General features: G+C 41.4%; 1 protein-coding gene and 1 pseudogene across 1 annotated transcript; one reads left to right on the forward strand and one right to left on the reverse strand.

The window, feature by feature from the left end:
* Positions 1-13143: 13143 nt before the first annotated feature.
* LOC145399256 (uncharacterized) lies at positions 13144-13890 on the reverse strand. The gene has a single exon (XM_080271941.1). It carries the CDS (start codon positions 13888-13890, stop codon positions 13144-13146), a length of 747 nt encoding a protein of 248 aa, XP_080128067.1.
* A 988-nt stretch (positions 13891-14878) lies between these two features.
* Positions 14879-18348, forward strand: LOC145399257 (uncharacterized; annotated as a pseudogene).
* Positions 18349-20733: the final 2385 nt, after the last annotated feature.

A 20733-nucleotide genomic window follows, 5' to 3' on the forward strand; every position in this document is an offset into this window, starting at 1 on the left:
CTTCCTCAGCGATTTATTTTTTGATATGGCAGGTTAATATTCTTTTGTACGTTACGTATGCACAGTATGGAGACATCAGAAGGATTTAGTTCACACAGAATAGGACAGTAAGGTGCAATAAGCAAAATAAATCGCTTAGAGAAAGGTGTCTGGGAGCTTCCTTATAAGACCAAAATACGGGCCGAGGTCACAGGGCACGAGGTCGTATTCTCGTCGGAGTATGGAAGCTCCTTAACAACTTTTCCTAGGCAATTCAGTTTACTTATAACATGTATTCTGTGTTAGGTAAATCCTTCAAGCATCACCATACTCTGCATAAATAACGAACGAAAGGATATTAACCAGCCATATCCAAAATAAATTGCTAAGGAAGAGGTGTTACGGAGCTTCCTAAGTTCCTGATTTCACACGTACTGTATATGGAATTGCATTTTAGGTTCCTCAATGTTATATATAATTTCTACTGTGTTTACACACACACACACAAAATATATATATATATATAAATATATATATATATATATATATATAAATATATATATATATATATATATATATATATATAGATAGATAGATAGATAGATAGATAGATAGATAGATAGATAGATAGATATAGATATAATGTTTTCAAGATTATTATTATTGAAATTTAGGAGTGACTTTCGAAACTGGTTGGGCGTCTAATGGACTTTAACTCTCCGATACACGCCTGTTTTTTAAGGCAAGGGCCCTTTTTCACGACTCCCTAGCATCTCTTACTTAGCGATTTAATTTCCAAACTACTTCCTAACAACCTCTTTTTGCTTCTTATAGCTTTTGGACATCAAAAGAGATTGCATGAATGACGTACATGAATAGAGTAACGAAGCAGAATCAGAAATAAATCGGTAAGGAAGAGGTGTTAGTAACCTTCTTAACCGCACCAGAATACCGGCCAATAAATCACTTCCCACAGTAAGGATGCATCAGTATTACTTCATTGGTAACAGTCAATGATATGCATTTTCTTCCTCTTCCTCTTCTTCTTCACTTCCTCCTCATCCTCCTCTCCTTTTTCTCTTCTTCCTTTTCCTCCTCCGCTTCTCCTTTTTCTCCTCCCCCTCCTCCTCCTCCTCCTCCTAATCCTAATCCTAATCCTTCTTCTTCTTCTTCTTCTTCTCCTCCTCCTCCTCCTCTTAATCCTAATCCTAATCCTAATTCTAATCCTTCTCCTCTTCCTCCTTCTCCTCCTACTCCTATTCCTTCTTCTTCTTCTTCTTCTTCCTCTTCTTCTTCTTCTTCTTCTTCTTCCTCTTCTTCTTCTCTTCTTCTTCTCCTAATCCTTGTCCTTCTCCTCCTTTTCCTCCTCCTCCTCCTGCTCCTCCTCCTCCTCCTGCCCACAGGCGTCCAGTGCGTGCATCACAGTCAGCACTCTGGTATACTTCCTAAGCATACAGCTCTACACAACCATGGTGGACGGCTTAACACAGGCCGGCCTCTTCTTCACCTACGCAACCGTCTGTATCTTCGGAATATTTTACGTCTGGGCCATCCTTCACGAGACCGGCAGGCACTACGTGGGATAAATCGCTAAGAAAGAGGCATTATGGAACCTTATGTGACGAGAATACAAGCCACTTGGGAGGGCCCCCTAGCTCCTCTCTCTCAGCGATTTGTTTTGGGATACGGCTAGTGAATATAAATTTGTTTGATATGCTGAGTATGGCGGTATTTGAATGAGATATTGACTTGTATTCTCAACAGTTAAGGAGCCCCCCCCAACACCTCTTCCTAAGCGATTTATTTTGGGATAAGGCTAGCTCATATCAATTTGTATGTTATCCATGTTCACTATGGCGATGTTTGAAGGATTTTTATAACTCAGACTAGGACAGTAAGGTGTAATAAGCAAGAGAAATTTATTAGGAAAAGGTGTTAGGGAGATTAACCGACACGAATACGGACCCTTGACTCGTATTCTCGTCGTGGAGTCTCCCTAACACCTCTTCCTCGTTGATTTATTTTTGATTACTAGTTAAAATCAATTTGTGTCATTTATTCTGAGTATGGGGTACTTAAATCAGTTAATGGACAAAGATGAGGACAGTAAAGAGCAGTAAGCAAAATAAATCGCCTAAGGAGAGGTGTAAGGGAGCAAGGGAGACTCATCCGACGAGAATGCGCGCCTTCACTGTGGATCCTTTTTTTTTATACAGGAGGTGTCAAAAAGTTTCATAATTTTGTCCAGGTAATATCACATCGCCTTTAGATCAGAAGGAATAATTCTCTAAGTGGAATTTTTTCTTATCATATTGTGGGTAATGAAATTCTGAGCATTAATTCTCAGTTTAAATGCCGAGTATAAATTCTGAGTATAGATTCTAAGTGTAAATTGTGAGCATAAATTCTAAATATCAATTCTATGTATAAATTCTGATTATAATACTGAGTATAAAGTCTGAGGATAAATTCTAAGTATAACTTCTAAGGAAAAAAACGCTCATTTTTATAATTCTCATGAAAATTCTTAGCAGCACTAAAGACAGTTCCTCCTTTAGAAGTTTTGAGTTTGGAAATAAGGATTTCCATTTTTTTTTTTTTTTTAAGTTGCTACTCAATTTTATTTTCTAGTTCTTATGTGTTAATAATTACTGGATCATTATTTAATTTGGAATGTTCCAAAAATATAATCTATAGGTGCCAAAGTTTATCAATAACATAAATAATAAATAAATAAATAAATAAATAAATGTGACATGGAGTCAGGATTCCGGATATTTCAATTGTGAATAAATGAGCGTGTGGCCCATTACCCTGGCATGCTGTTGACTGTACTATTTTCACCTGAACTTGGCTCAGGTTTTCGTTCTGTAGCAGCTTAGTTCACGTAGCTTAGTGGCAGAAAAAGACAATGCCACGGTAGTACATCCTTTCCATAGAACTTCTTCGTGACTAGCACCGTCTTCAGGTGTTAATCTATTGCTACTACTAAGCATTCTAGAAACTGAGATTTTAGTCCAAGTTAGAGTAAAAAGAGTATGGTTCTCCTTGTACCAAACTTTTCTCTCCCCTTCCTATCTGAACCCTACCTTATCCCATCTTTAGGAAGGAAAAAGAGGTTGAGATAATCAAGATGGTGGGGAAAAATATGCCCTTCCGACAGTAATTAAAGACGTTCTTACCGCAAACATGTTTAGCAAGCATCGCGTCCAGTCATGATATTAGTATCCTTGTAAATATACGAGTATATTAGACTTATATATATGCAATAGGACTTTCATGGCCTATTTAATGCCACTAACTCATATACACACTCACAGACATTCGTTACCGCATTCACAGCACCGCGGCACTCGCATGTTTTGCATGTAGGTAAGCATCTATATGTGGGAAGTGTGTATGTGATAAAGAATAATATATACGTAATAGATACGTGTGAAATATAACTCGCTACCGAGAAAAATGGAATTCCTCTTTCCTTTTTCCCAGCGAGTTATGCTTTATATTACTGTGCATATCACACGTTTTTGTGATTATTATTCTTCATATGCAGGTATGTGCTCTGTGGTTTGCCTACTACTTTAGTCAGATGAAAGCCCATCTTTCATCACCCAGTGGCAGTGGGTAGGACCAATCACTGAACCAAGTGTATCGGTGTTGTACCAAGCACTTAAAGGTTACTATATGTCACGAATCAAATTCGCGACATTTTCCTTTTGTGAGAACCCACGAACTTTAGTGGAAAACTCACTGTGTATCGTTCAGTTAATCGTTTCTCTCTCCATTTCGATGGTATACTTTTTTCAAAACATTCGTCACTGTTCAAAAGTGACCGTTCTAATGCACGTCATTAAGTGCTCTACTGAGCGATATTATTGTTTCTATATTGTTCGCCCCTGCTTGCCTCAACCGTTGGCCACGCCTTCTTCCGGCTGGCCTGGGCATCCTACCCCACACATCGAATTTGAAGCAGTCCTTTATATGTCGCGATGGAGTGTGGTTCTGTGTTCCAGTAGTGAGAGTGAGAGAGGTCTTCTAGCACCCAGACTCCACTAGATCTACAGTTCTCCAGGCTTCCACCCTTCCTTGGTGATACGCTACATTGACCAGTATTTCTTTAGTTTTTTTTCTTAGTTTTAAAATAATTATTTTGGCTAGCTTTGTGAAAGAGTGAGTGCATTCTGTTTAATATTTGAATTCATTTTGCTCTATGTAACTAAATTTATTTATTGTAATCGATAAATTTACAGTTCTTTCCTTTGAGCTTAATTGTTGTTCGTGTTTTATTTCACCACGAGCTTCTTAGTCTGCTTATCTTAGCTCGCACAACTTACTTATTTTTCATAACTGTACTTAAAGCAGTTCTTTCATATTAATTCTGAAATCCGTTATGCAAGCTAGGGGTTAAGCTTCAGCAAGAACCTGTCTGTTATTAATATTAAATATTGATTGTCAGGGGGTAAAAACTCTCAGGGGTCTGCAGTACCGACTGTACAGCTGTGTACTGTAGAGAGAGACAGCGTTAATTCTCATCTTTTGAGAATCGACGGTCAGCCGGAATAAAATGGCGATCTATTTGCCATAAATTTATTAATCATTAAACTTCCATTAAATTTTTGATTACACGCATTCATAAATTACAAAACCCCGTTGACACTATACTCGTCACCATGCAACTTGACTCATGAGTCCCACCCCCGACCCTAACCCACCGCCTGGAGTGTGGTGAAGATGGGCAGGGCAACGACTTCAGGAAGAGGGCGGGGCTTAAGAGAGGTTGGCTGACGGTGCGTGTAGGGAGTTTCATGTCTTCTGCCCATCAAGGAAATCCCCTCCAGCCCCACAGGCGAAGACTGACTTATAAACATGATGCAACACAACGTGGGAAGTACAAAGCCAAAAACAGTAATATCTTACGGTTAAAATACTTCCTAACTCCTTTTCCTTATCGATTTATTTTGTACTGTAAAGACCCTCTCCCACTTCGGCGTAAATAGGCACGATGAAGCCATGATGAAAATCGTGGCTGAAGTCGGTGATGTGTCGACGATTCTGACCAAGAATCGTGGTGTCGGCGTAATACCTGCGACACCAGTACGACAAAACGCCGAAACCTTGGCGGAGTATACAATATAACTGGCGACTAGTAGCCGACATATCGCTGATATGTCGGTGTAATGCACAAGCATTATTCTAAATTCAAATTTTAACGTTTTTTTTAATGGCAATTCAATGGCGATAAAGGCACAACAGCGGCGTGCTGTCAACGATGTATCGTCGATGTGTCGGCGAATGCATTGCACGCACCTGGCAGACAAAACGCCGAGGCCATCGCAGGTGCCCCGCCGTCATCGGCGTATTTAAGGCGATTAATCGACAGTTCATCCGCGAAATGTCGGCGATATATCACCGACATTCATAAGATGAAATATTACTGTCGCACAACCAGGTACATATTGTACGGTTTACGTAGGCTATGTCGTATTAACCTCACCGATGCATCGCCGATACATTGCCGACGCTTCGCCGTATGACCGTATGACATCTCAACGTTTTTTTTCACCGCCGATACCTCGCCGATGTCGGCGATCATACGCGGTTTATACGCAGGGTAATCGCCGATGTCGCCGAGGCGTCGCCTTGTTGTTTACAACTAATCTGCGAAATTTTACAAAATCGTGGAGGGCCACGACGTTTTCATGCAGCATGAAAACGTCGTGGTCCCCCACGACAGATTTCCACCTCGTGCGACGTATCGGCGCCATGCCACGAATGGACTAGATTTTGATGACGAATACCCACGATTAGGGATTTTCGACACATTGTGACTTTATCTTCCACACTTTCGCCGAAGTGGGAGAGGGCCTTAACTGCAATGCACAACGCTTTTGGAGGGTTGCATATAAAATGTCTGCAATAAATCCTGGACGTAGCATGGAAGGGCAGAGAAATTCACATTGAAATCTTTCACAAAATACAGCCACCATTAAGGACTCATGCCCCAGTTAAGCTTCACTGGTTTCGACTCACAATAAGAACGTCAGACCATTGGTTACCAAGGAAGGTTATGTTTGTACCTTTAACTAAGGGGAGGAGACCAGTAGAGAGTCAGCTGTATTGACCATCCTGAGGAAGTGTGACATTCGACCTACAGTCATTGAACACTTGGCAGCAACCCAGTCATTATGGTGTTCAACCTGATCTACACACATATCACACCTTGACTTACTAACCAGGACGCGAGAGGGAAAACGCTCCTCACATCCTGGGCACAATGTAGGTGTCAAAGCGTGCACTGGTAAACTCTCTCTCTCTCTCGGTATAGTGTGTGGTGACCTGGCAGGCGTCCCACCCCACAGAGACCAACACCCTTGCCACGTGTGTAACATCTATGGCTCCAGTATAAGCTGTACAACTACCTGCAGTGGTATCAGGATCAATGTACATAATTCCTTCATTACCCTGTCATCAGATTGCTTTATTTGAGCAGCATTGTCATTAACTATGATGGACAGCCTTTAGCAATTTTCACACCTTCAGCAAGTCAATCGTTTGTTGGGAGCAGGGGCGTAGCCAGGATTTTGTTATGTGAGGGGGGGTGAACTTTGGATGTCATTATTCCTGAGATAAAGCTGCTTGGAAATTATCATAATAGTATATAGATTAAGTTTTAAAATGCATCGTGTTTAAATAGAAAGTAATTCAGGAAAAGTAATCAATATCTGAGTGAAAAATGAGAAAATATATATAGTCGTACATGACTACCTTCAGTTCAGCTTAATCTGTTAGCAATGAAGCCTCCCCCCATCTTTGGCTGCGCGTTTGGTTAAAAGGTCATTAAACCGGGAAGAGTTGCTGTTTGGAGGCTTGCACGAAGAAGTCCTCGTGGATGGAAACAGGGTGAGATTATGCGTTCTGTGGCATTCACCCCTAGTGAGTGAATGAGTGGTTACAGCAGGATTTACTGAAAATTCGTTGTATGTGTTAGTCTACACGTGGTGTAAGTTAGTCCCGAAACTTGAATCTTATGGAAGCAAATTATTATTATTACCCATTAATTTATTAAAGAAAACAGATTTCCGTATTAGAGAAAACAAGTTTCAGTGGCACATAATTATTATTTGAAGCAATCACAGTGTTTGGAACTGATACTCGAAATTAATGTGAAACAAGGGCACTTCAACTATTATCCATTTTTATTTTTAGATTTACTCTAGTGTGTTAACGAAAGAATCAAGCGACATAAACTGGACTCGATCACCGATACCTGACAATAGGTAATATTTGATGGAACGCAATGCTACAGAAATGAGAAGTTGGGCAGGTCTGGTATGACTGGAATGATCTGGAAAGACATGGAATGACCTGGGAAGACCTGGAATGACCTGGAATGACCTGAGAAGACCTGCAATGTAGTTTATGTCCTCGCACAATAATAACATAACCCACGGGAATCTGGCAAACCGCACGAAGTAAATAAATAAATAAATTCTCGCCTGTGTCGTTACCTCGTTATGGGATGGGGATAGGCAGGAAAGTCGATAGGAAGGTAAATAAAAAGGTAGGTAGGAAAGTAGTCAGGAAGATGGGGAGGTAAGTAGTTAGGTGGTCAGGAAGATAGGGAGGTAGGTAGGTAGTCAGGAAGATAGGAAATTAGGTCGGGAGGGAAATACAAAAGAAGGTAGGTAGGGACTTAGGCAGGGAGGTTAAATGGAAGGGAGGTAAGGAGATAAGCAGGTAGGGAGGTTGGTAGGTAGCCAGGGAGGTGGGTAGGGAGGTAGGCACTGAGGGTACTTTAAGAAGAAAGGTAAATATTACGTGGGGAGGTAAGTATGTGGATAGGAAAGTAGGTAGGTAAGCATGTACATTAAGCAGAAAGGCACGAAATGAAGGAGGTAGGTACAGTAAGTAGACAGGCAGGGATGATCAACAGGAAGTAGTACTATACACGTCCCAAGGACTTAATTTATTCCTTCATCCCTCCGGAAAAAAAGAACTTGAATTTACTCTCTGTTTTCTTGTTTTTGTTTTCTCTTGGAGGGAAGTATTTTGCGCACTTCTGGCCTTTTATTCCTTCTTCCTTGCATTAAAAAAAAAAAAAAAATGGCCTAACGTGGTGCCAAAACATGAGATCAGCGAATAACGATGAATCCACTACCCACACCAATACTTCGTTTTCCATGCGTGGCAACTCTCGCTTAGTATTAATCATCCCAGTACTAAGGAAATAATCTATCAGTCTATGTATCTATCTATCTATGTATGTATGTCTATCTATTTGTGTATCAATCTATCTATCATCTGTCTGTTTGTCTATTTATCTATCTATAACCACGTGCTTTAATTTTGGAGGGGGTGACCATGAAAATAATCGCCCCCTGTTAGCCAGTTGGAACAATCAGGCTGCCCTTACTCCAGTCAACAAGAACCTGATTCACACACTTCTTCGTCACATCCCTCCTCCTCGTCCTCGGTCTTCCTTTCTCCCTTCCCTTTATTCTCCTTCATGTTGCCCACAAATGTTCTCCTAGTCTTATTCTCCTTTACCCCCAGAGGACCTCACCTCAGGATGATTCTAGCATTATAGAGCAAAACCACATCAACACCACAGCGCTCCCTAACCTCCTCATTTATCTGTCTGTCTCTCCATGTAACTCCACACGCTCCTCTCAGATTACTCATTTCCACTCATCTCACACTTGCCTTGTGTCCTACTAACAGATGCAAAGCTGTTTTGCACTGACGTCTTTGCCCCCACGCTCACCTCCCAAGTCTTAGCCACCACCCTTACTGTACAACTTCATTTGTGGGAAGTATATGCCACAGAATACGATTATGTACTATAGTATTTAAGTTTATATGGTTATTTATTTATATATATAGCGGTAATAAACAACGAAGCTACATCGAGGCTTTCAGATCACTGTTTCAGGGGCGGATCCTGAAATATTTCTAAGATGTTGCCCATATCACTTTCCAGAGTAATAAGGGTTTGGTATCCTTCCTTCTCTCAGCCAGAGTAGTAACGTTTGTCCACTAAGAATGGTTTGCATGTCATGTGTATGGAAGAAATGGACGTAATAACCAGTGAAAGCTGCAGCCTGTGTATGTAAAGCACTGTATGCTAAACTTCAACGTGACATAGCAGGGATGTTGCCTGGGCTGTATGGCAACACCCCTGGATCAGACCATGTGTTTACTTCTACTCACGGGATTCGAGGGTTCGAGAATTTCGAATCCATAACAAATATAGCTATTGTTATGGAAATAATGTAAGTATGTATATATTTGTACATACTTTTGGGGTTACTGTATTGACGTCATGATATTTATAAATTAAGTCTGATTATTCATTTTTTGTTTTCATATAAGCACATAAATACTGAACTGATATACTGAAAAGATTTCGAAGCATTTATGAACTAGTTAGCTGAGAAAAGAATGAAAACGGATTAGCATTTAGCATTCCCAATATACAGGCGAGCAGTAAACACTAATGTAAGGTGATATATAAGAATACTTGCAGCGTGATAATATATAGATAGATAGACAGTTGTCGCAAGTTTTGAAATACAATACTTCACAATGTATGCAAACAAAATGATCCAAATTATAATGCAGAACACATTTAAAGCAATGCATGTGCAGTGTTTTACCTAGTAAGGAATTACATATGGCAAGGTAAAAACAGGACAATTAACACTGAAAGAGAAATACTTGTAATACTAAGATTCTTTCTACAAACTGCAGCCATTAGAATCCCACTGGAAGTTATACGGGGCCTCGTTGCTTTTAATGTAAGTACCCTAATATAGTCTGATCCTGGCCAATAAAGAGCAGTATTTAAGGTTACTTTTGTTTTAGGGTTGCTTTAAGGTTACTTTAGGGTTACATTTACTTTATGGTTACTTTTGCTTCAGGGTTACATTAGAGTTACTTTGGGGTTACCTTTAGTTACTTTAGAGTTACTTTTATTTAAGGGTTACTCTAGGGTTACTTTATGGTTGCTTTTGCTTCAGGGTTATTTTAGGGTTCCCTTAGAGTTACTTTCACGTTAAGATATTGGCCAGTGAGTAGCAATATTTATGGTAAATTTAAGACTGACATTGAAATTACACTGAATGATAACTGAGCAAATGACAGTCCTATAATTACGTGTTAATGAACGAGGTTAATCTTAGTTTAAAGTAGGTGATTTATATGTTTCAGCCAGTGATTTATTAAGCTTACAAATATGAAAAGATACTTGCGGGGAAGTCTCAGTGTGGTGAGGATGTGACACAGATATTCAGTACTTATTGAAACCTAGAATATTTCTGACCATATTATATTCCACTTCTTGTGAGAAAACTTTGCCATCGTAGAGGGCAGTCGAGACGAAATTTTCCACGTCGTTAGCAAATCTCTCTCTCTCTCTCTCTCTCTCTCTCTCTCTCTCTCTCTCTACATATTACGTATCCTTCCCTGAACAGAGACTTGCTAACTCGTTCTCTTAAACCTATCAGTCCTCCCGTGTCCCACCCACCATAGCATGTCACCACTTCAGCGCTAATACCACCTGTCCATATATGACCGGATAATCTATGTAGTTGTTCGTCTGTGAATGAATACCAGTTCATGTCTGTGTTTGTGTCAGACTCTCTTTCATGTTTGGCTGTCGATCTGTCTATCTTTATCTATGCCTCATTCTGTGTGTTTTTCAATTTGTCTGTCTGTCTGTCTTATTCTGTGTGTCAGTATCAGTCTCTGTCAGCATGTCTGTCCGTATCATTCTGTGTCTGTTTGAGTTTGCCTGTTTGTCTGCCTGTCTGTCTGTCTGCCTCTCATTCTGTCTACCTGTCTGTCTGTCTGTCTATCTGTCTGCTTGTCTGTTTGTGTTTGTCTGTCTGTCTGTCTGTCTGTCTCTCATCTCAGCCATTCACTTACACTATCCTTGTCTGTCTGTCTGTCTGTTCGTCTCATTCCAACCATTCACTCACACTCTCCTTGTCTGTCTGTCTGTCATAAGCCAACACTTTTTCCACGCACCAGTAGTGACATATACGCGCCAAATAAATGAATATCAAACCGATAAATAAACTAAATAATAATAAATAAAACTAGAATGCGTAAGAGGGGCGGGACAACCAATGCTAGAAGCCTGAAATCGTGAACTACCTGGCTTCAGTTGTTTCTTTTAATTGGTAATGGATTTTGCGTGTTTAATTTGTGCGTGTTATGGCATTGGTGGTGTTTGTGGTGGTGACTGTGGTGAATGTGGTGGTCGTGATGGTGGAGGTGGTGGTGGTTGTGGTAGTGGTGATGGTGATTTTAGCGATGGTGGTGGTGGTGGTGGACGTAGTGGTAGTGACGGTAGCGGTGGTTGTAGTGGTCGTTATCACTGTGGTTATATTGGTGTTTTTGATGATGATGGTGATAGTTGTGGTGGTGGTTGAGGTGGTATGATAGTTTTGATGGTGGTGGCTGTGATGGTGAATGACGGTGGTGGCAGTGCTGTTATTGTGGCTACTGTTATATTACATTACGTTAGGTTAGGTTAGGCTAAGTTGGATAAGTTAGGCAAGGTAAGGTAACCCAAAGACTAGTAAGACACAAATAGCCCTCAAAACTTAATGATTTATAATGCCATACAGTGTAAAGCATAATTAATAGCGATAATGAGAGATGAGTGTATTAGGTCACTACTATGCATTTCAGCGGCTGTGTTACCTCGATTTTCTGGGTTTTCTCGGTAACGAAGTGTTGGATCACTGTTATACTTTGCCACAGTTTATTTCACACCTAGCGCTAATTTCTGACTGCATAGTGCATTACCAGAAGTGTATGAGTAAGCTACATACTCTTGACAGTTGAGAGAAATTCCCGATATCCAGAGACAGTATTCGGACACAGCCATCACTACGTCACTCCTTAGACCCCACCCACCTCTCTCCCCCTACCTGTATGATCCCTCCTTCCTTGTATCACTCTTTACCCCCTCCCTCCCTCAACCTCCCCCCTTCTCTCTCTCTCTCTCTCTCTCTCTCTCTCTCTCTCTCTCTCTCTCTCTCTCTCTCTCTCATGGAATTCAATTAAATTAATTTCAACCTTGCACTAACCCACGAGATGTATATGGCTCTCCAACTGGTGCATGGATTAGCCATAAAACAATGAGGTGTGCGTAAATTGTCTTTCTTTGCCTTCATCTGGGCTATATACTCTTTGTAGCTCATGGATTAATTTCCATTTTGCCTTGTAGCCTCTACCCTAAAGTACGATTGGGGATGGGCGCCAGAGCAGTAACATGATGAATTCGAGATATTTTATTATTACACTGTATTATTATTATTAGTAGTAGTAGTAGTAGTAGTAGTAGTAATAGTAGTAGTAGTAATAGTAATAGTATTACCGTTAGTATTGTTATTATTTTTATTATGAGTAATATTAATAATATTATTATTACTATTATTATTACTGTTATTAATATTATTATTAGTATTAGTATTATCTTTATTAGTATTATTGTGTATAATATATATCTATAAATCCTTTTTAGGACAGAAATGAAAACGGAAATTAATCCATGGGATAACTTTTTAAGAAAGAGAACTACAGGTTATATGGAAGAGTATTTCATAGTTCAAAATACACTGTGAGCGGAAGCGGATATATGATGAGGTGACAAGTGATGACAACATGAGTGCACAGCATAACCTTTCTTTTACTCCACGTCACTTTCCAAGAACAAGTCTTCCTCATCATCGCTGTCGAGGTTTATGATGACGGGATCTATGCTGTGGTGTATGTTGTCTGTGGCCCAGTACTCCTCCTCATAGCCTTGTGATCGGCGAACCGCACCTGCCCACACCTCTGCCGTTACACCCATTTTGCCTCCTCCAGCCTGGCCTGCAAGTCTGCCCGAGTGAAGTGTTGTAAGGACGAGCGCACGTGTCTTTTCATGTGCCCCCATACTTGTTCAATGGCATTCAGTTCTGGATGGGCTGGTGGCAAGCGGACGACCTCATGACCCCACATTCGGATGGTGTTGTCGACGATGTATTGTGGCTGTGGACGGTTCCGTTTGCATATGAGCAGGAGCTCAGGCCGTGTCGCGTGTGGCGGGAAGGGCAGCCTGTGTTTCTCCAACCATGTAATGAGGTCAGCTTTCCTGGTGGCAGTGGTTGGTCAACGACTCTCCTCCGTCTGCTGGCTGTGATATGGCGCATTGTCTAATACAAGCACAGATGGTTCAGCCAGCGAGGGCAGGAGCTGTGATGTCAGCCAACGAAGGAAGAGCTCCCCGTTAACCTCGCCGTGGTAGTCACCGCTGGTTGCCTTGGTGTGGTAGCACAGGCACGAATCCTCCACAAAACCATCAGCGGTGCCGGCTGCAACTACCACAAAGCGGTCCCCTTCTCCGGGGGGCACGTGACGGCTGTACGTGGTGCTTGTGGCAGGTTGCGTTGTGTCCACCCACTTCATGCTGTGGTGCATCCTGGTGGTGAACCATGTCTCGTCAAGGTACACCACCTGCATCCCTCTCTCCCGGTGTTGCTTGAGTGCCCTGAGAGCATTAATCCGCCGGCATACAACGTCCAGGGACTCCTTCCTCACATACACAGTCCGCTTTGATGTCCTATAGCGGAATCCCATATCGTGGAGGAGTCGCCACACCGACGTATCCGAGGTTGCCATCGGAATGATGCCGTCGATCATCAGCTCCTCCGTCAGGGAAGCAATAGTCATAACTTCTTTGGCGGCGAACTTTGAATGGACTTTGCGACGAATGGCCGCTACGGTGAAACTGTCGAATCCGGCCGGTGTTGTGGGAGGTGTTGCAGGTGTTGGTGGTGGTAGTGCCTGGGCCGTCCCTGCCTCGCAGTTGGTGGTGCGATGCCGCCTTTCCACCGTCCTCACCGCGCGGACGCTCATGCCGACCGCATAGGCAACCCTGTCATACGGCCTGCTTGGTGATAGGTCAATATTACAACATTAGTGATATGTCTTTTACCTTTGGTGAAGTATTATCAGGGCTGGAGACAAAATTCACCTTGACCCATTACCGCTTTAACAACGAAACCTTGGCAAAGAAAATGTATAAATAAAACACACACACACACACACACACACACACACACACACACACATGAAGGTGGCTTCTGTCCCTAACCCTTAAATTTCATACACCACCCACCATATGTGAAAATGCATGATGTGCTGTATTATAACCAAGTGAATACCTTATATGGTGTATTATTGGATCATATGACAATTTCTTTACCCATGTTCGGGTATGTATAGATAGTTTATGCGTATCCGTTGATATGGAGCCCATCACTCATCAAGTTAGTGATGGGAATGAATGGGTTGCAGTAATATAGCTATAAACGACACGCACCTGTGCAAACTGAACCTCAGCCGATTGTCTCTCTGTTCCTTGGTAAACAAGGATAAAAGCCGCATGACAATGCCATTCCTGCAGCCACGGGGACAGTGACGTAACTTATATGCCATACTGTTAATCCTTGGAGCCAACGTCCTGTATTTCTGGGATATTACTGTAGAGTGCAGCCACAAACCCGTTTAACAAACCATGTAACTTCACAACACATCAAACTGCTCAGCTCCAGTAAACCATGTGTTTGCCATCATTCTCGCTCGTTATTACCCTCCACATTACCGTACCCAAGGCTTTACTTCCACATTATTTCACTTTACAAAAATGACGCGTGCATGTTGGTATACCATATTTCTATATGCTTCAGGAATACAGCATGCACCGTAAGTTATGAATCCAAGAGAGAGAGAGAGAGAGAAGGGGGGAGGTTGAGGGAGGGAGGGGGTAAAGAGTGATAGAAGGAAGGAGGGATCATACAGGTAGGGGGAGAGAGGTGGGTGGGGTCTAAGGAGTGACGTAGTGATGGCTGTGTCCGAATACTGTCTCTGGATATCGGGAATTTCTCTCAACTGTCAAGAGTATGTAGCTTACTCATACACTTCTGGTAATGCACTATGCAGTCAGAAATTAGCGCTAGGTGTGAAATAAACTGTGGCAAAGTATAACAGTGATCCAACACTTCGTTACCGAGAAAACCCAGAAAATCGAGGTAACACAGCCGCTGAAATGCATAGTAGTAGAGTTTCAGGAGAAGGTGGGGAAATAATCAGCATCAGAATCACGTTAGGTCAGCATTAGAATCACGTTAGGTCAGCATCAGAATCACGTTAGGTCAGCATTAGAATCAAGTCAGGTCAGCATCAGAATCACGTTAGGTCAGCATTAGAACCACGTTAGGTCAGCATTAGAACCACGTTAGGTCAGCATCAGAATCACGTCAGGTCAGCATCAGAATCACGTTAGGTCCGCATTAGAATCACGTTAGGTCACAATTAGGCTGCGTTTACACCAAGCTATTTGAATAGAATCGAATCAACACGAATAATGACTCGTCAGGATTTGTTACTCTCTTACCTAATTATTAATGTTAATGTATTCTCCCTGAAACCTTTCACACCAGGCGAGTTGGGTCCATTCGAATCACGCAGAGTCGAATCGAATCAAGTCATAGATGGAGCTGGCCGCATTATTATCAGTCACGGCGAGTCCGCAGAGGTGTTTACACTAAGCAACCGGACGTACTGATTAATTTAGTCCGAGAACGACCTGCTGTATCTGATCCTAGTGACCATAAGTACCGAGTTCGTGATGCGATTGCTGCTCTATAGAGGGAAGTTGCTGCTGAAATGAAATGCACAGGTGCGTTAACAGTTTTATTCACTACCTTCGGTAGACCTATTGTATCAGTGGATCATTCTGTCCTGCCACTCGACAGCTCCACCTGGTGATGCAGAATATTCCCTCAGGGTGTCACGTACCGACATTGTTTCTGCTGTAGGTCTTGTACTTCGTGTTCGTGTCAGGTTCATGTTTGGACAGTGGAAATGAACTGGATCATCATTATCTCCAAGAGTTGACATTGTTTATTTGCTGAATGAAGTTATGGAGCACACAGATACTTCTCACTATTGCCTCAGATACATCAATGGTTTTCTTCATTCGTGTTTGAAGAACAAATCTCTTAGCTAATATTCCAAAAGCACAGTCCACTGTTCTCCTAGCTCTGCTCATCCTATAGTTGAATACTTTTTTGGGAGTAGTCTAGGTCCCTTCGAGGATAAGGCCTCATTAGATTAGCTTTTAGTGGGAAAGGCTCATCTTTTTTAAGATAGAATGGCATTTTGATAGCAGTATTCGGTATTAAACAAGGCTGTGGAATACCTAGATGTCCAGAATGAAATTACCTACCCACATTTGATTCACTGAAAACTACTGTCACTATTTCGTCCATATGATCCTACATCAATCAAAGTAACACAACAATTGGCATCAGCAATAGCCATGAGTACAATTGAGAGATACCCTTTATAATTATGGAAAAGGGACGCTGCACCGGACGGGCATTTCAGGCAACAGTGTTTGCTGTCAGTACTCCCAATATAGTTTGGAACATTGCATATCTCGAAAAAAAAGTTCTTGCTATTTCTTTCCAGCAATGACCATCAGGTAGTGGCATATGTGGGAAATATTTTCCCCCAGACCAGTTGCGCTCTCTACTTTTAAAATAGTCATCCCTGGTTAGAGAGCAGAGGAAAACCTGAGATCGTTAATACCTATTCAAGCGGTTCTTATAACCCAAAAATTATGTTCTCTTTAATAATTCTTATCATTAATAAATTAAATGCTACTGTGTTTAACCATTGTGGACAACTATATTGTAAATACTTGTAATTACATGGAAAGTTCCATTGACCTAAACTGCGTCTGTGCGTTAGATGACGTGCCCTGAGGATGAAAAGGCCCTCATATAAAATGCGGATGTAGGTTTAACACATTTACATTGATAAAGGGAATATTTGGTTTGGCTTTAGTTTAATTAAAACTTAGATTAATTAGTTGGATTCACCCTGTATTAGTCATGATGTAATCTAACTGTTTTTAGCATTGTAATTAATTAATAGTTGGCACCTTAAAATCCTATGAGGAAAGAAGCAGCTTGCCGTGTCCTTCACTCTGCTCCTAGATCTCGTCGAGTTAGCACGTTGTCAATACGCACCTCAAGGACGCTTAGATGCCCAGGCAACCGACCTAAAAATCAGGTTCGTCGTCATCTGCTGTCCGACTCTTTCTAGCTAAGTAACCTTTACGAATTGGTCAATTCAATGGGGAATTAGCTACAAGATAGGAGAGTAATAATTAGGTGAGTTAAAGTATCAGTTACGGTACACCTAAACCTAAGAGAGTTATGTGAATTTACTTAAGGACACATTTATGGTGCCAAGTGAGGTTACCGACTTGAAATAAAATAATTTAATGACATTTTGTGGTGTCCTACGAGTGAGGGCCTACGCCTTGTTTACTGGAATCAAAAATTTACTACAGCATATACTGTGGCTGTTGTGCTTCCCACACAGCATTACTTGTTTCTCTGACAATCTTATGCACTGTAGTTTTGCCAATGCCAAACTGGAAACCAAGGGAAACAAAGGAATCACCGGTAGCAACATGTCTGGAAAAAAATGTTGTGCATAAAGCATTACTCGTAACTAGCTGCATTTACTGAGAGAGAGAGAGAGAGAGAGAGAGAGAGAGAGAGAGAGCGAAAACACCCACATACACATATGTCCTCACAAGATTAAGGATCTTATCAGTAGGCAAAGGCACAAACAATGACGCAACAAGAACAGGTGAACGCAAATCTAATATTTTATGAATACCATTTTATTTTCATTTTTACTTTTATTATTTTTTTTTTTCACAGAAGCCGAATGCAAGGATGTGGCATTAAGTAAGGAGCAACTTCATGAGAGAAAAGAGAAAAATTAGAAGCAAACCATCTGGATCAGCTAACATCGAAACAAAGGAGTGGGCTTTCTATGATGCTATGGAATTTCTAACCCGCCATGTGACGGCACGAGCAACATCTTCAAACGTCCCCACACCTAGTGATGATGACACAAGTTATGAAGTCGATGAGGCACCCGACAAATCTTCAACTTCTAATATCCTGGACGCACATGAAAATGCATCTTTTAAAGAAAGTGTACGCAGTGTAGACGTCTCTAAGGTGGGGAGTTTGCCTGCTGTCGACGAGCCAACTCCTTGTACATGAAAGAAACCTAAAGCCATAAAAAAAAACTTCGCAATGACAATGCAGATGTAACGGAAATGCATTTCTTAGAGGAGCTGAAAAAGATGCGAGAACAAGCTGCTTCTAGAAATGATCGCCAGTTTCTCTAAGCCTACTATCTCAAATGAAACAGCTATCGCCTGCTGATAGCAAGGATATCAAGACAGAAATACATGAGGCCTTTCGTAGAAAGTTGTTTTAACCCACCTCCACTTACCAGTACGGTTACTGGACTGGGCATTATCACTCACATACACCGTCACCATCCAGTGCTGGTGCTAATGATCCTGGGTATGCTAACCTCTGAGAGGTAGACCTATGCCTAAACTTGGTGTTAGTATTTCATTACTATGACTTGTACTTACCAGGTACTCATTATCGGAAATAAAATGTCTGCGCATATATTATTTTATTTACAATTCTCTAACACATAGATCTACTTGCGAAGACTATTGAATTGTTATCAGGAATACACTTCTTACCTCAGAAAAATGGCCATCCTTTCTTAAATTCCAGCAGCACGTTGGTAATTAGTATTTTGTTTTCTTATGGAGCATCAGTTAACTCCACCAGAAATTTAAAGCTTTCTGTTGTCATTCTAAAGAAATCATAAAATTTTTCTGGATGATTCACTAAATCAGGGAATAACTGACCAAAACACCCAAAATCGGGTGTTCTGGTATTGACTTCATGCACCCAGATTCGGGTTCTACACCTACGCCTACGCTGCCTAATCCACCACAACACAGCTAATTCTGCGAGAGCGTACTCGTCCATGCCTGGTTACTGGGTGACTGTTGACTCGGGTGGACTCATTCGGTGAGAACGGTGTTAATTGAAAATGATTCAGTTCAGATGAATCTTCATGATTCGATGTGATTCGATTCACATGGTTTGAACGCAGCCTTAGAATCGAATTAGGTCATGTAATATTATTTTCTTATCATTGGCATTAGAGATGTCCATTGTGGTGGTGATGGTAGTGGTAATAGTGTTGGTGGTGGTGGTGGTATATTCGTGCCAAAAACTATACTGCAATTTTTGAATGCCTGCAACACTGGGTACACCAAGCCGGCTGGCCATAAATACTGGTGTGGACATCTCATACCACTTCAGAACATCCTCAGTTGTACCACCCACCACAGGAGATCTGAAGCCTCGTCCCAGAACACCGATATACCATGTGGTTGTGACTATGTGAGATTAAATGTTTGTGGCAAAGTGAATTCTTCCTTGCACATTTCCTACCTTTTATGCATATATTTTTTCTCTAAGGAAGAGGTGGGGATATGTATATCTTTCTATCTTTTCTTTATATCTATCTATCTATCTGTCTATCTGTCTGTCTGTCTATTCATCTGTCTGTTTATGAATATATGTATATATTTATCTCTGTCAATCTACATACCTCTCTACTTACCATTTGCGAATTACTGGTCTCTCTCTCTCTCTCTCTCTCTCTCTCTCTCTCTCTCTCTCTCTCTCTCTCTCTCTCTCTCTCTCTCTCTCGATACCCTTACATCTTTCCCCCATATCAACCCATCTACGAACAAACACACCACCCATGAGGACACCACACGGCTCTAGCACCTTTTCTTAAGCAATTTTTTTTAGTATTACACCTTACTGTTCTCTTCTGTCAAGTAAATCCTTCCAATTCGGCCAAGTTAGAGTAAAAACAGTATAAGCTGATTAATTTCCTCTGACAAACATCCCTAGCCTCTTCCGTTCAGTTAATGGCCAGATGAAGTCAGATTGGAGGACATTTGACTTGTAACCAAGGAGACTCATTCCTACTGTACCTTATAACTACGGTCGTGTTCTTGTCGGTTAAGAAATCTCCCTAGCATCTCTTCTTTTGCGATTCATTTTTGGATATGGCTAGTTGACATCAATTTGTATGTTACATTATGGTGTGGTAGGTGGGGGCGCTCACGATCCACTCACTCAATGTAGTGCTGTTTTGGGTGTCTGCACTTTCCTTTTTTCCATCCTTCCTCTTCTGTCTTTCCTCCCTTTATTCTCTCCTCTTCCTTCTGCCTATGGGTGACTCTACACCGAGTGACAAACCAAATGGTTTCCTGCACACCAGGAAACCATTTACTATGCTGGATGGTAATCATATAACCAATTTATGGCACCTGGTTGTTTAGTGGGTAATTAAGGTGCTCCAATCGGATTGAGCCTGTGTAGATTTAGATCCAAGGGATGATTGATGTTTATTCCTCAAGTAATGCCACTCAAGGATGAATGAGGCTGGTCACTCATCTTAAATATCAGGACTAACTTGCCTAGCCCCGGGTTCCTACTCTCCTTATTGGGCCACATAGGATTGGATGATTGATGGATGGATGCTATATATGCTGAATATAGTGGTATTTGAATTATTTAAATGACACAGAAGAGGACAGTAAGGATTAATAAGTAAATATATCGCTTAGGAAAAGGTGTTAGGGAGCTCTCGTGAGGTCAGTTTGTTCAGACATCTCCCGTGACAGTGTTGTGCTAGTGGCCTGAGATAGTGTTGTGCTAGTGTGCTGTAGTGACCTGTGATATCCCTGTGTGAATTTGTGCGTGATGGCTTTCT

Source organism: Coenobita brevimanus, chromosome 48 (assembly GCF_032717465.1).
Source record: "Coenobita brevimanus isolate Jiangsu-jjx chromosome 48, ASM3271746v2, whole genome shotgun sequence".
NCBI classification, from domain to species: domain Eukaryota; kingdom Metazoa; phylum Arthropoda; class Malacostraca; order Decapoda; family Coenobitidae; genus Coenobita; species Coenobita brevimanus.